This window comes from Anopheles darlingi, chromosome X (genome assembly GCF_943734745.1).
Source record: "Anopheles darlingi chromosome X, idAnoDarlMG_H_01, whole genome shotgun sequence".
In the NCBI taxonomy this organism is placed as follows: Eukaryota; Metazoa; Arthropoda; class Insecta; order Diptera; family Culicidae; genus Anopheles; species Anopheles darlingi.
In genome coordinates, this window is record NC_064873.1 from 2,531,359 (window position 1) to 2,545,000 (window position 13,642).

Sequence of the window (13,642 nt, forward strand, 5' to 3'; positions counted from 1 at the left end):
TTTTGTTCTACAAGAAGCTACCTATTTATTTAAAGTACCTTGGTTCTACTAGAAGCTCTGTCTATTTAAAATACCTTGACTTCACACAAACACCTCGATAGGAGTATTGCCGTTTTTTTTACTGCTACCTAGTGTACCCGCACGCACACGAGCTAACTGTACACGCTTGTAGCCGGTACTTTCCATTTCGGCATCCAACACTAGCATATACAACCGGTTTAAGCGATCAACGGACAAGAGATCGCTGTGGGTTTCGCAAGTGCAAGCTGCATTCCATCCGCCCATTTTTTTGCAACGTCATTACGCCGTTTCTGTTCCATCTAGTTACATCGGAAATCCATGCTCACTAAGCCGACAAATATTGGGCAATGAAACTGTACGCCGTATCCGATGGACCGCCGTCGTTGGCCGTGCGAATGGCGCTTCAGGCCCTGAACATTCCGTACGAGCACATCAGTGTCGACTATGGCAAGGGGGAACATATGACGGAGGCATACGAAAAAGTAAGTAACCTTGATCAGATAAGCTGCTATTTGATGTTAGGACTGGCTGTGGGCACTATTCTAATTTTTGTTAATCCATTCAATCTCTTGTCCGCCCGTTTGCAGATGAATCCGCAAAAGGAAATACCAGTTCTGGACGACGATGGATTTTTCTTGAGCGAAAGCAACGCCATCCTGCAGTACCTCTGCGACAAGTACGCACCAACGAACGCACTGTATCCGACGGATCCAAAAGAGCGCGCCGTAGTAAACCACCGGCTGTGCTTCAATCAGGCGTTCCTCTATCCGCAGATTTCGGCCTACGTCATGGCACCGATCTTTTTCGACTACCAGCGCACGGAGATGGGTCTGAAAAAGCTTAACATCGCGTTGGCCGCATTTGAAACATACTTGCAGCGTGGTGGTATGAAATATGCCGCCAGCAACGGTCTCACGATCGCCGACTTCCCGCTGGTGACCTCGGTAATGTGTCTCGAGGCGATCGCGTTCGATGTGCGGACTCGCTATCCGACCGTGTACGAATGGTATGCCGGCTTCAAGCGGGACCATCCAGAACTATGGTCAATTGCAGCCCAGGGAATGGAGGAAATTGCTGAGTTCGAAAAGAATCCTCCGGATCTGAGCGGAATGGTGCATCCGATTCACCCGATCAGAAAGCAGGCTGCAAAAAAATGAGGCAAAAATGCTTGCCTCACCGTTGCAGCCTCCTTTCATATCGTGCACGGCATAAAACGCTAGTTTTAGTCATTTTTCACAGCAAATAGAAAACGATGCGAAAGCAACACGAATCTGTCCTGTAGGTTGTTTATTTCATTTAGTCCTGGTGTGTCTTCTGGGTGCTTTTTGCCATGCTTTGCAATGTAGGGTGAGACGATGGTAGTGATACATCATCTTCTTCGTTCAACTTTTGGGCCAAGAAATAGATCTCCGACAGCGCCACGATGAGGCCAATCATAACACCTAACAGCAATCGGAAACCAAAGTCAAGTTGGCCAACAAGTAACTCGATGCCAATGAACCCAAATACGAAGCCGGCAACAACCGAACAGGCAAACTGAGCGACCGCAAGCAGGTGCCGATTGAGATGTTTCACTGCAACGGAAAGCATGAATAAAGAATAATAACTTTGTTGGGTATGCTCATCATACAGCATAGTATAGAGCATACATACGTGGGAAGTCGATAGTATCGCCTGGCATGGGTTTTCTAGCAGTATCGCTGCTTCTCGTCATTTGCTGGTTCTCCACTTGCTTCTCCTTGCGCACTTTTTGAGCACAATCCACTTCAGAGCACACTGAGGAAGGATCTTGCTCGGAGCGTTCAGGCAGCACAATCCAGCAATCGGCAAGCAGTGAGTGCAAGTATGGTACCGAGGCGTCATAACCGCGCATTTGAGCTAGCGAGGTGTAAAGCCACTTCAGATCGTTCAAGTCGAGACGGATCCGGCTAGCGTTGGCTTGGTTAGATGTCCTACCCAGTTCTTGTGGAGAATAGGAGAAGCCGAACGATTCCCTGTTCAGCACCTGGTTCTGCTCGTTTAGGTACTGTCTTATTGAGCGATATTCCTCATCTGTAAATTGAACATCGTATTTGTTATAAGTCGACCGTTTGGTTCTAGCGATCGTAGGAGGGTTTGCGGTCTGTCCATCGAACGAGCCCCAACAAGCGTAGAGTTTGCGTATCCCGGCTGGCATTGCCGGTGAGTCCAGCAGGATGGTACCGATAATCTTGCAAAGTTGCTTAGATGGTATGACGGTTATTGTAGAATTATAGTTGATAGTCATCGGGGACGACATCTCATGCTAGGTGACCGTGTATGCCGTTTCCCCATCCAACCAGTTCGCACATCTGCTGACTACTCGCAGTATAAGTTCCGTAGACCTAAGAGCTGCAAGCGAGCTGGAGAGTTCGCTCTCCAATCCGCCTAGCTCCTTACTGCGAATCTATTTTGCAGTATCGCGGCCTTCCTTCGGCCTACAGCTAGCTGATAATCGGTTCGTACCAGGTAGAACACACACTCGCGAAGGCTCTCAATCAAGGTATTTTAAATAGGTGATGCCAGACGGAGCGTAAACGCTGCGTTGCCAAGGTGTTTTAAATAGAAAGGTGCCGTCAAAGCAACCGAGTCGTTAAATCTGCTTACAAAAAAAAGAAAAAAAAGAAAATTTTAAATTAAGTTTCTTTCCTAGAAATGAATGTATATTGACTAATAAAACAACATGAAAAAAAATTGCCCAAAAATTCATATGATTGCGTATTTCGAGTGGCTTTTGAAATCAGGTTGCTTTGTTCACCGACACCTCTCCGTAATGTGATATAAATACGAAAGAAAACTATTGATCAGAGAAAACTGCTAGATATTTGTTGAAACTTTTGGGAGTACCAATAGATAATTTAAAATCTCATTTTTTTTATTTTCCATTCACAGTTCGCTCGAATGAGCAGATGTGATTGTAGTGCTTTCCGATAGGAATGATTGCATTATGTTGGTTCGTAGTTTCAAATCATTTCGCTTAGTGTCACTCAGTTTGCTCTGCAATATTTTCCCTATTCGATCCATTTCATCTTGTACCACGACACTGGGTGGTTTGTTCGAGTGCAGGGTTTTTCGCATCAAGGCGGCGTACGTTTTGTAAGATGTTTTAAACTGATCCGTTTCGTCTAGTGCTTTGCCGAGGGTTTCAATTTGATCGATCATGGATTGCTTCTCTACATTGTCAGACGAATGCAGAAACGTGTGCACAAAATCATCTAGCCTCTGTATACAACCCGGTAAACCAATGTACAGGTCGGTGTTGCGCTTCAGAAAAAGGCGCAAACTATCTGCACTGATTTCCTCGCTAGTAGGGAAGTCGATCGGTTTATCGATGTTGTGCGAGAATAGCTTAACGACCGGATACTCTTTCGGTATGCTAAACCGTGTTTCCAAGTCCGTGTTGTCCTTTTCTCCGTAATCCTTAATGCCGACCAATGCAAACAGCAATTCATCGTTGCTCCCCGCCTGCTGTGCTAGGCTGGTAAAAGCCTCATGTTTATCGCCATAAGGAAAGGCCGTATCGAACTTAACCAACGTGTAGCGGAACTTTTTCACCACTTTATCAAAGGTTGAAGAATCTAGATCAACGCATCCGCGGGCAGTCCAGGCACTGCATTCTTCAAAAACTAAAAATACAAGCACAAAGGCAGACAGCGGGACCCAATCTCGAAGCATGACTGGAAAATCAACAAACGAAGAATTTCAATCGACAATCGACAATGAATAACCTTTTGTGATCAAACAACCTACCGTGCATGTAATTCAAACAGGCGAAACACTACAAAATCCTCGCACTTCTTTAATGAAATTTTGCGAAAGTTTGCCGATGCCGTTTCACAATTTAGTGCCGGAACGTTGTTTTGTGTGGGTTTGCACTTTTGACGCGCAATGCCAATGTTATGGCATCAATCGCGGCATGCTATAATTTTTGGGAAAACGCCGCGTTGCAGATTTTATGGTCGTTCGTGACAGTTCGGCTGATCGAAGATCCAGGTTGTGGGTTGTGTGTCTTGTTGGTCGCGGTGAATTTTGTGGATTGTTCCTGCACCTAGCCTTTTCTCCCATACTACTGATGTAAGTAATTTCGCTAAGAATATTCGAGTTTCGGTCAGAACATCGCCAGTAAAGATTTTAACTCGCCTTTGATGTCGTGCTTTCGTGCTTAGAGAAATGGAATCCACACCCAAGTCTTCGCGGAAAGAGTCTGATAATTCTTTCCAGAATTATGATGGCTTTTCAGACATACCGCCAGCGCTTGATTTCCAGACGTTCCAAAACGGTTCGTACGGCTATACAACCGACGGATACCCACAGGGACAGTACATGCCAGCAAATCCGTACGGCGGTAACCCAGGGACGCCGATCATCTTTACACCATCTTCCTACGATCAGCCTTTTTCCGCCACTTCTACGCACGATGGAGACTCTGAGTTTGATGAACCACCCTTGCTGGATGAACTGGAAATCTATCCGCGACGTATATTGGAAAAATCGCTCGCCGTTCTGAAGCTCTTCCACACCAACGGCATAAATGAAACGTCAGACTACTGGTTCAAGGAAACTGATTTGGCGGGACCGATCTTTTTCTGTCTTATATTAGCTGCCTGCCTTTCCATATCGGCCAGTAAAGCCCAGTTTGGGTACATTTACGGTTTATCCGCGATATCGGTGATGGTCATGTACTGCTTGATATATCTGATGGGTCACAAACCTGAATCGTTCGTTTCATTGGCCGGAGTTGCTAGCGTGCTGGGATACAGCATGCTGCCGATCGTTGGGCTCTCTATCGTGGCAGTCATATTCTCCATGAACAACCTGTACGGTATGGTGGTCGCTGGGCTGGTAATTCTAGTGGCATCGATGAGTGCCAGCCGATTTTTCTGCATGATGACGGGTAATCCACATCAACGATACTTGCTCGCTTATCCTTGCGCTTTGCTCTATGCTATGTTTACGCTACTAGTTCTCTTTTAAAACGATTTGCATGTTTTTCTTATGTGTATATAAATTAAAGTATGGCTAAATTCTCCAACCAAAATGTGCATTCTCAGGAACGGTTTGGCACTCTAATTATTCACTTATTTGGTCAAATGTTCAGCAGATAGCGTTTGATTAAAGCATCGGAGAATAAACGTTTAGTGTTGCTGGGAAGATTTGAGAATACAAGAAGCGCATGAGAGTTTAAAGAAATAAAATAAGCATTCAAAGTATTGAGCATTAAAACAAAGAAAAGCTTGACGTGAAATTGATTGAGCAATGGCGCTCGCTGGTGACCGAAACAGAGGATTCAAGCCAACGTACCTGTGCAGCAACATCATTTGTATGGTAATGAGAAGAATTTGTTGTGCTAAAATGCTGAACCCTACAGCATTGGACCAATTGGTGATACCGTTGAGATGGTCTTTATTTCATAAGTTGATAGCTTGACGTGAAATTGATTGAGCAATGGCGCTCGCTGGTGACCGAAACAGAGGATTCAAGCCAACGTACATGTGCAGCAACATCATTTGTATGGTAATGAGAAGAATTTGTTGTGCTAAAATACTGAACCCTACAGCATTGGACCAATTGGTGATACCGTTGAGATGGTCTTTATTTCATAAGTTGATAGGACATTTGACTTGGTTTTTTCTCGGAAAAGAAGTTTCGTAGAACGAGCACTTGTCCTATAGCTATCACTAAAATAGCAACCGTTTCAGTCAGCGACCACCAGAGCACACGTTCGTTCAAATCTTCTGCACGTTTTCGACCTACAATGATAGCGCAATGCGATACATTCGTAAGACGTTCAACAACCAGGAAAATTACTACCAGTCGAAGAAAAAATCGTTCTTACCTTGGGCTTCACGTAATCGGTGGTGGGTTTGGTAATCGAGGATGGCATTCAGAGCCTTATGGATTTCCTGTGCGGATGATTCGAGTTGCGTCAAGACGGTCGCGTGCTCCTCGATGCCGGGCAATGGTTGTTCTTCGCCTACTTGAAAATCCATGTACACGATCTTATGGGAAAACGTCGAAAACTCGTTACTAAAGCACGCCGTGTAGATGCCAGTCGCCTGTCCAGGAGGAAAACCGGGGAGATTTGAAGAGAAAAGAAGAGGAACCAAATTCAACGATTGAAATTTGCTGCTCCACAATAACTGGCCTCTTTTCGTACCGAGGCAGTGAACTGATAGGAGTCGAACTGCGTCTTTATCTGCCGATAGATTTCTTCCCCGGTGGGACTTTCGAGCGTCACATCGACATCGTAGCGACCGCCGCTAACCACCTACCGATAAAGAAAAACAATTTGAATTAAGCATATCTTGTCGAGCAGGCTTTTCCTCTAGGTTACTGCAAGCTGTTGATCTATTGTTGTTGGTACTGCTGATGCTAAGTACGGAGGGGTAAACCAGGCACGGCAACTGATTCTATAAGCCACGCAAACCCGGCACCACAGCATGATTAATTGGGCTGATTTGCATGAATACGGTGCTTTGTTATCAACACTGGCTCCAGCCTAGTGACACGTAAGGAAAGTTGCGCGGTTGCCCATTGCCTGCCTACACTCACCTGAAACTCGAGCGTAGCGGTCTGTTGTTTCTGTATTTCCTCGTGGAAACATTCCCGTGCGTTGTCAGGCAGCTCAAAGGTAAGCTCAACGCTGTTGACTGTCCATATTTTCTGGCTAAACACCATCAACAGAACCGTCCAGTAAATGCCAGCTGGCTGAGCGTACCTTGGTTTGTGCATCGCTCGGCTCGATTATCAGCTATGCTTACTCTTTGTGGACCCCGATGAGCTGAAATTGAATTGAGATGAATTGAGTAATAAGATTTACGCGATGCCTTAAACTTACCTTTTGCCTCTGCCCTTTTGCCAGTGTTCCTGATTCGTTTACCGAATGCCAACGCGTTTGACGTTTCACTGCATGACGTGTGCTTGGCGTGCATGCACACCGATGGCTGTGCTATAAGCTCGGAGCGTTTTTGAAGCGTTTCCCGCCATGAAAAAGCAGGCGTTTTGGAGTGAAACGCTTGGGCTCTCTCTGATGGACTTTCGTTTAACCGTGAAACAGCCGGTAAAACACACCGGCCGATCTTAGAAATTTAGGGAATAATTGTTCCGTGATATTTGGCGGATCGCTAATCTCTTCACCGCGTAACGAATACAGCAAATCTGGATGACAAGAACGAGAACATGATCACCGCCTCGGAGCCACTGGTGGGTTATCGCTACGTAAACTGCAAGCCAGGAATCTACCATTTCAAGCGCGCGTTTTCGACGCCCATCTTCATTAGGAATACATTCCTCGAGGCCGTCAGGCGGCGAACCTACACCCCGGACAATTTTCGAAGGTTCAAAATGAGCCGGAAGAACACGAGCTGACGGAGCGGCTGCAGGCCGTAAGCATTTCGGCCGATGGCAAAGTGGAGGAGGAGTTCTACACCTTGCGCGATGCTCGCTTGGATGCGGATGGGCCGGTAGGGTGGATGCAATCGGAAACGACCTACAACCACACCGAGGAGGAGCTGTACGTGCGAGGCAATCTGGCAGTATGGACTCGCGCTCCCGGCAAAGGCGAGGCTACTGTAAACGGCAAGAGCATCCCGCGGGTCGCTCATTATTGCGAGACCCCCATCCAGCACGCATTCTTCGCTCCGACTCAGTTTCTCATCAACCAGGTTCAGTCCGATAAAGGTAAAGGTAATGCCGGGAGTTGGCCAGGAAAGAACCCGGCAGGCTTCTGTGTGATCGATCAGCAACTGTTGCACGTGTACTGTGACACCGGCGAAATGTACTGCGCCAGGGCGGAAGGTCCTATATCCGCTATCTGGCTCGTACCGTGTGGTATTCTGATAGAGAAGGAACCTTCCGCCACGACGCTCGATGATGAATGGATACCAATGCCGCGCCTCTTCACACTCACCTTTCCGACGGACGATATGCATCCGGTGAGGCTGAAATACATTACCCAGGGCATTCTTACCGAGCCGTACCGGGTCGTGTTTTCGAGCGAAGAGCTCGACATTGTAGTAATGTACGATGAACACAAGCAGCTGCACTTCATCTGTCGCCTACAACCAATCGCAGAGCGAACAGATGAGCTTCTGGATGAAAGTGTGGACAAATTCTGTCCTTTTCCGTTCACGGCACTGCAGCAGGGCGTTCGTGGCAATACACTGCTCTTAGGCAAACACAAAGCGAACAAGCAATGGCAGGTCGGTTCCACTGACCGGCTCGGTGGTAACGATGTGCCGGAATCAGATCCCAAGCAGCGCGAATCCCTGGGGCCTACAGCGGAAACTTACACGCATTCGCCCTGGCACTTTACACGCGGTGGGCAGCAGGGGCATGGTCGTGCCACAGTTACCTCACCACTTTCGTTTATGGGTGAGGAGACACACATGCCGTTCGAACCATTTGGCTATCGGAAGGTTACCGCCGCGAAACCCATCCTTCCCGAGTACGAGTTGGTGCGCATCTGGACGGAAGAAACGGAACAGTCAAGGGGATCTCCCATTTGGTAAGAAACTAACTGATGGGCTAGAGCTATCATTGCAGTTTGACCATGATGGTTTCCTTCTTCCCCCTGTTTTTATGTCTCTCCTCGTCAGCCTACAGACGGAATCAGCAACGACAGGGTTCTTGCACATAGATTTGGCGGGCTGTCAGTACCTTTGTTATCTGTGTCCCTCGATCGGACGCCTAACGATGCTGAAGTACGAGCCAGACAAGAAAAGCATCAAGCAGCAGGAACAGAGTAGAATCATTCCTGCCTGGGCTGCGGTCGAAATTAAACGACTCAATTTGTTCGCCGTGATCGCACCATGGACCGGTCAGCTGATTCTTTACAGTGGGCCGCTCCGCATCGGCAAGGTGCACCTAACCGGTCTGCTGTATGCGAATTTCCTCTCAGCCAGCCGTACAAACATTAACTCGGCTAGTAATGGCTACATGGCTCCCCCGTCTGCTGCCTCATCGTCGTTCGGTTCATTTCCCCGACGCAGCAGTCTGCTACCAAACGCGCCCGCCCAGGCCGATCGAAAGTTCGAAGAGGACCTGCACGGCCTGTCACCGGTTAGGCCACCCGGCGGTGGTGGCAACAGCTTCAGCAGCTGCATCGATTCGGTCCTTCCAATCGCCATCGAATCCACGGTGGCTTTGCGCGATTCGATCGAGAATCGCTTTACAATCGCATACGGTGATAATCACTTCCGCCTAGCACTACCGGCCATGGCGGAGTCACAGCTGGTGCGCCGTGTATTATACGCCATTCGTAGTACGCTGCCCGTCGGCCGGTCGCTGGAATTTCTCGTGCGGTGGTACGCCACACGGAACGTACCGGGCTCGCAGGAGCTGGGCATGCACCAGGAGTGGCAGCAGCTGCGTACGTTGCTATACAATGCACTCGGGCGCCCACTGGTCCCGTCGGCCGTCGCCGGTAACTGCCGTTCGCCGGGCGAAGAACCAAAGAAGCGTCGGAAGGACGAACGGACGCAGGGGAACTGCTCCGATTGGGAGTTTTTGCTGTGTCACGCCTTGGGCCGAACGCACATCAAAGATGATGCGGGAGCTGATTTGCCGGTATGGGGTTCGGGGCGGCCCTACGAACAGCACGACCAGCGCATTCTGTACCCTCATCTGCCACAACTGTGGCAGTCGCTGCACCTGCTGTACGAAGACATGCGGCTGGATGCGGGTATGCTAGAAGGCCAGCGGTTGCTGGGAGAGTTCCTGTGCAGCCTTGCGGTCGATGCCGGTCTCGAACGCTTCCAGCTGCACTATCTTACCGATTTTCCGCTGTTCGCCGATCAACACCTGCAAAATCAGTGTCGGATCGACGAACCGGGACTGATCGAGCAACTTTGTCACGAGTTCGCGAGTCCTGTGGGCGAGCCACCCCACCTTTACCGATATCTCGAGCAGCTGGTGGTACATGGCAGCGACCCGCAGTACCAGTTATGCCCATTTCGGCTGCAGGCGCACGTAAACGAGCTAACCAAGGACGTAGTATTCTTGTTTGCGGTTATTTATCGTGTCCATAGTCTTAGTGGTTGGGTGCAGTCGTATCTGCAGGAGCTGCAGCTGCCAGGGCTGGACGGCCAGGCACCACCAGGCGAAGAATCACAATCTGCGATCACCTGGGACGATTCACCGCAATCGCAGATCATCGTGCGCTTCCTGGTGGCGCGTAGTTATTCCCGGGCGCGCCTGAACAACCTGCCCATTGCCATCCGGTTCGTAGTGCTGCAGTGTCTGGAGACGTACCGATATAAAGTGCGTCACAAGCTACAACGGAGTGTTTACGAGCTGCTACTGCGGCCCGATCTCAGCGAGCAGACGCACCACGCGAACTTCCGTGGTGTTCTGGACGATCATGCGACGTACCTGGACAACAAGTTCATGAAGTGGATGGTCGACCTGTGCGAACCGGAAACCACCTCCAGCGGTCACGGCATCTTCAGTGTACCCTCGACCGTATTTGACGAAGGGGTAGTGCGGCAGCAGCAGCAACAGCAACAAATACCGCAACCCCAACAGCAACAGCAGGTCCAACAACAGCACCAGCAGCAGCATCAGCACCAGCTCTTGCATCAGCCGTCGGGCCCATGCGACGGCATGGAGCAACTGGACCGAGAGCTGCTGGCATTGCGCTTTCCGGGAGATAAGCGCATCGAGTGCGTTCGCGCGTTCCTCGCCAGCTCGCAACCCGTCACCATCGACATCGTGCAAGCACGAAGCGTCTCCGATCATGACTTCATCGAAGACCAGGAGAAGCGACTATACGCGCTCTGTCTGCGCACGATGTCGCAACCAATCGGGCGAGGCATGTTCACGTTTGCCACGTACTTACCGCAGGAGGCTGAAGTGTTGGCTGCTCCGAAACTGTGCCTTACCGGGCGTGACCCACAGAGGGGCTCCACGGTCGAGATTCATCAGATCGAAGTGCCGACGAACATGGAGCTGTGGCCAATGTTCCACAACGGTGTTGCGTCCGGTCTGCGGCTCAGTCCAGAGGCCGAAGGTATCACGGCCGCCTGGATCATGAACAACAGTTCGCGGCTGGCCAACCGCAAGTCAACGTCAGAAGAGCGCATCGAGCATGGTGGGTTTCTGCTGGCGCTCGGGCTCACCGGCCACCTGCACAAGCTGGAGCTGTACACCATCTACGAGTACATGGTACAGGGCGAAGATATTGTGCGTGTAGCTCTGCTTATTGGCCTGTCGGCGTCTCGTCGAGGCTCGATGGATGCGACGCTCACTAGGATGCTGTCAGTGCACCTGGAGGCGTTGCTGCCACCAACCTCGGTCGATCTGGATATCGCGCAAAATGTGCGTGTGGCTGCGCTGATGGGGCTCGGGCTGCTGTACCAAGATTCGTGTCACAGTCGCACGGCCGAGGTATTGCTGCAGGAAATCGGACGGCCGCCTGGACCGGAGATGGAGAACTACCTCGAGCGTGAATCGTACGCACTCACCGCGGGCGTAGCGCTCGGTCTTGTCACACTCGGTCAGGGTACGTGCTCAAAGATGCTGGACGAGCGACGAATCCCAGAGATGCTGTACAACTTCATGAACGGTGGCACACGGATTCCGGTGTTTGGACCGCAGAAGGAAAAGTACAAGCTGTCTTCATTCCAGATCCGCGAGGGAGGCGCCGTGAACGTCGACGTGACAGCTCCGGGCGCTATCCTGGCACTTGGGCTCATGTTCCATCGGACAGGTGACACGACCGTTGCCGGTTGGCTGCGTCAGAAGCACGTGCGCCCCGACATGCTGCTGTTGCGTAGCCTCGCCAGTCACCTTATTATGTGGGACAAGATCGAACCGACTACGGCCTGGGTGCATGCCCAGATGCCCAACGCGATAAATGATACCGTGGCCAGCATCAAGAGTTTCTATCGCGCACAAAAGACGCTACCGCTCCGGTGGGACGCACCACACCGCTGGGACTCAGCATCGCAGTGTGACTGGCCGAACCTGCCAACTACTCAGTCAGAGGCCGAATTTGTGTGCCAGGCGCATTGCAATAGTCTCTGTGCTGGTCTGGTCGCTATTGGGCTGCGGTACGCGGGGACGGCCGACCAGCAAGCGACTGATACCGTATACGATGCGATTCGCTACCTACTGGCGCTGCGCCCGAACAGACCGATCGGCAGTCTGGCAGGCAGCCAGACGGTGGAGAACTGTACCATGATGGCCCTGTTGGCCCTGGCGCTGGTGCAGGCCGGCAACGGTTCGATGCGCGTATTGCGTCTCATCCGTATGCTGCGGTCCCGCGTTGGCCGTTCATACGTCACCTACGGCTCTTTCATGGCAATACACATGGCGTTAGGCTTACTGTTTCTGGGCGGTGGTCGTTACTCCATCTCCCGCTCACCGATCGCCATTGCCGCCCTGGTCATTGCATTGTTTCCGAAGCTGCCGACTTACAGCAACGACAATCGCTATCATCTGCAAGCCCTGCGTCATCTGTACGTGCTGGCGCTCGAACCCCGTCTGCTAGTGCCGCGGAACATGAAAAACTGGACCATTTGCCAGTGCGACATTGAGTATGTGATGAAGGATCGACCGAACGAGGTGATCCGAGCCCGAGCCCCGTTCATGCTGCCAGAGCTCGACACTATGCTCAAAATGTGCATCGTGGATCAATCATTCTGGCATGTTCGTTTCACCACCGAGAGTTGGCCATTGCTGGCGTAAGTAGTAGTAACAGTAAGACCCAGACATGGGAAAAGAGCCTTTTTTAATTGATTGTCCTTTTTTTTTACCACAGGGACATTTTACGTTGCTGCGGGTATGTGAAGGTGTTGCCGCGCGTTGGCAAGTTTTCCTACGACGATTCCTACGATTCCAGCCGACATGTGTCCTCGCTACTCAGCCATCACTGTGCGCATGACCGGTGGAAGCGGGTCCCAGCGCTCCTGTACAAGTTTGCCAACCTGCCAGAGGTGAGCGGTTTACTGCGAACTTACCTCCCTAGCGAACCCGCCCATCTGCTGAGCGAATTACTTGAACCGGATCGACGGACTGGTCCGAGCTACGAGGCGCGCATGGAACCGCTATTGCTGTTGCCGCAGGTGTACGAGTGCATTATGCAGGATCGGCTGCACGCGCTGTCAATCTTTCTCGATCTCAACAAGGTGAGGTTTTACCGTGTGCGTACGCACCGTCTCGGCCCTTCTAGGAACGTGTATCACGTGAGCATACTGTGATAATCCCGTTTTCGAACTATCGGTATGGTTGCAGATCCTGTTGGACTTAGATCGAAAGGTAGAAACCGATGATGCGTGGCAGTTACGGCTGTTTACCGCCATGCAGCACACACTGATGCCGTCCCTGGATCCGACTGCCGGTGAACGGTTGCTCGACGACGACATGCTCTCTTCGACCCTCATCCAGATCGGAAGTGCGTATGAGCAGCTGTGCGCACAATTCGCCAACGAGATGCGCTGCTACCTGGGCATGCGGGGCTACCGCGATAGGTTAGGCGTCGATGCTACCATTCCGGTAGGTGATCGGTTGAGCCGACTCGTACCACTCACCGCTGCCACTACAGTAGGCGAATTGAGCTGCCCGGCTGCGATCCACCAGCGGAACGTACGGCTTGGCACGCTGA

At 50.8% G+C, this 13,642-nt stretch overlaps 6 protein-coding genes across 6 annotated transcripts in view; 3 read left to right on the forward strand and 3 right to left on the reverse strand.

Annotated features, from left to right (window-relative positions):
- The first annotated feature begins 132 nt into the window (after positions 1 to 132).
- Positions 133 to 1,291, forward strand: LOC125950132 (glutathione S-transferase 1-1). Its single transcript, XM_049677809.1, has 2 exons — positions 133 to 503; positions 609 to 1,291. The coding sequence occupies exons 1-2, from the start codon at positions 369 to 371 to the stop codon at positions 1,176 to 1,178; spliced, it is 705 nt and encodes a 234-aa protein (XP_049533766.1). The 5' UTR covers positions 133 to 368; the 3' UTR covers positions 1,179 to 1,291.
- LOC125950149 (uncharacterized) lies at positions 1,182 to 2,524 on the reverse strand. The gene is made up of 3 exons (XM_049677833.1): positions 2,506 to 2,524; positions 1,675 to 2,073; positions 1,182 to 1,595 (listed from the first exon to the last, which is right to left on the reverse strand). Exons 2-3 carry the CDS (start codon positions 1,892 to 1,894, stop codon positions 1,318 to 1,320), a joined length of 498 nt encoding a protein of 165 aa, XP_049533790.1. The 5' UTR covers positions 1,895 to 2,073; positions 2,506 to 2,524; the 3' UTR covers positions 1,182 to 1,317.
- Positions 2,525 to 2,727: 203 nt separating this feature from the next.
- Positions 2,728 to 3,941, reverse strand: LOC125950124 (endoplasmic reticulum resident protein 29). The gene is made up of 2 exons (XM_049677796.1): positions 3,790 to 3,941; positions 2,728 to 3,716 (listed from the first exon to the last, which is right to left on the reverse strand). Exons 1-2 carry the CDS (start codon positions 3,794 to 3,796, stop codon positions 2,926 to 2,928), a joined length of 798 nt encoding a protein of 265 aa, XP_049533753.1. The 5' UTR covers positions 3,797 to 3,941; the 3' UTR covers positions 2,728 to 2,925.
- A 73-nt stretch (positions 3,942 to 4,014) lies between these two features.
- On the forward strand, positions 4,015 to 5,276 carry LOC125950114 (protein YIPF5). The gene is made up of 2 exons (XM_049677784.1): positions 4,015 to 4,113; positions 4,206 to 5,276. Exon 2 carries the CDS (start codon positions 4,210 to 4,212, stop codon positions 5,011 to 5,013), a length of 804 nt encoding a protein of 267 aa, XP_049533741.1. The 5' UTR covers positions 4,015 to 4,113; positions 4,206 to 4,209; the 3' UTR covers positions 5,014 to 5,276.
- A 335-nt stretch (positions 5,277 to 5,611) lies between these two features.
- Positions 5,612 to 6,979, reverse strand: LOC125950140 (transmembrane emp24 domain-containing protein 7). Its single transcript, XM_049677820.1, has 5 exons — positions 6,878 to 6,979; positions 6,592 to 6,820; positions 6,197 to 6,307; positions 5,876 to 6,095; positions 5,612 to 5,789 (listed from the first exon to the last, which is right to left on the reverse strand). Exons 2-5 carry the CDS (start codon positions 6,769 to 6,771, stop codon positions 5,632 to 5,634), a joined length of 669 nt encoding a protein of 222 aa, XP_049533777.1. The 5' UTR covers positions 6,772 to 6,820; positions 6,878 to 6,979; the 3' UTR covers positions 5,612 to 5,631.
- A 117-nt stretch (positions 6,980 to 7,096) lies between these two features.
- LOC125950050 (anaphase-promoting complex subunit 1) overlaps positions 7,097 to 13,642 on the forward strand; it is a 7,007-nt gene continuing 461 nt past the window's right edge. The window contains exons 1-5 of the mRNA XM_049677639.1: positions 7,097 to 7,242; positions 7,320 to 8,545; positions 8,637 to 12,722; positions 12,800 to 13,166; positions 13,273 to 13,642. The exon at positions 13,273 to 13,642 is cut by the window's right edge and continues 461 nt beyond it. Of these exons, the coding sequence (XP_049533596.1) occupies positions 7,219 to 7,242; positions 7,320 to 8,545; positions 8,637 to 12,722; positions 12,800 to 13,166; positions 13,273 to 13,642 (6,073 nt within the window). The 5' untranslated portion in view covers positions 7,097 to 7,218. The remainder of the gene's footprint in view (positions 7,243 to 7,319; positions 8,546 to 8,636; positions 12,723 to 12,799; positions 13,167 to 13,272) is intronic.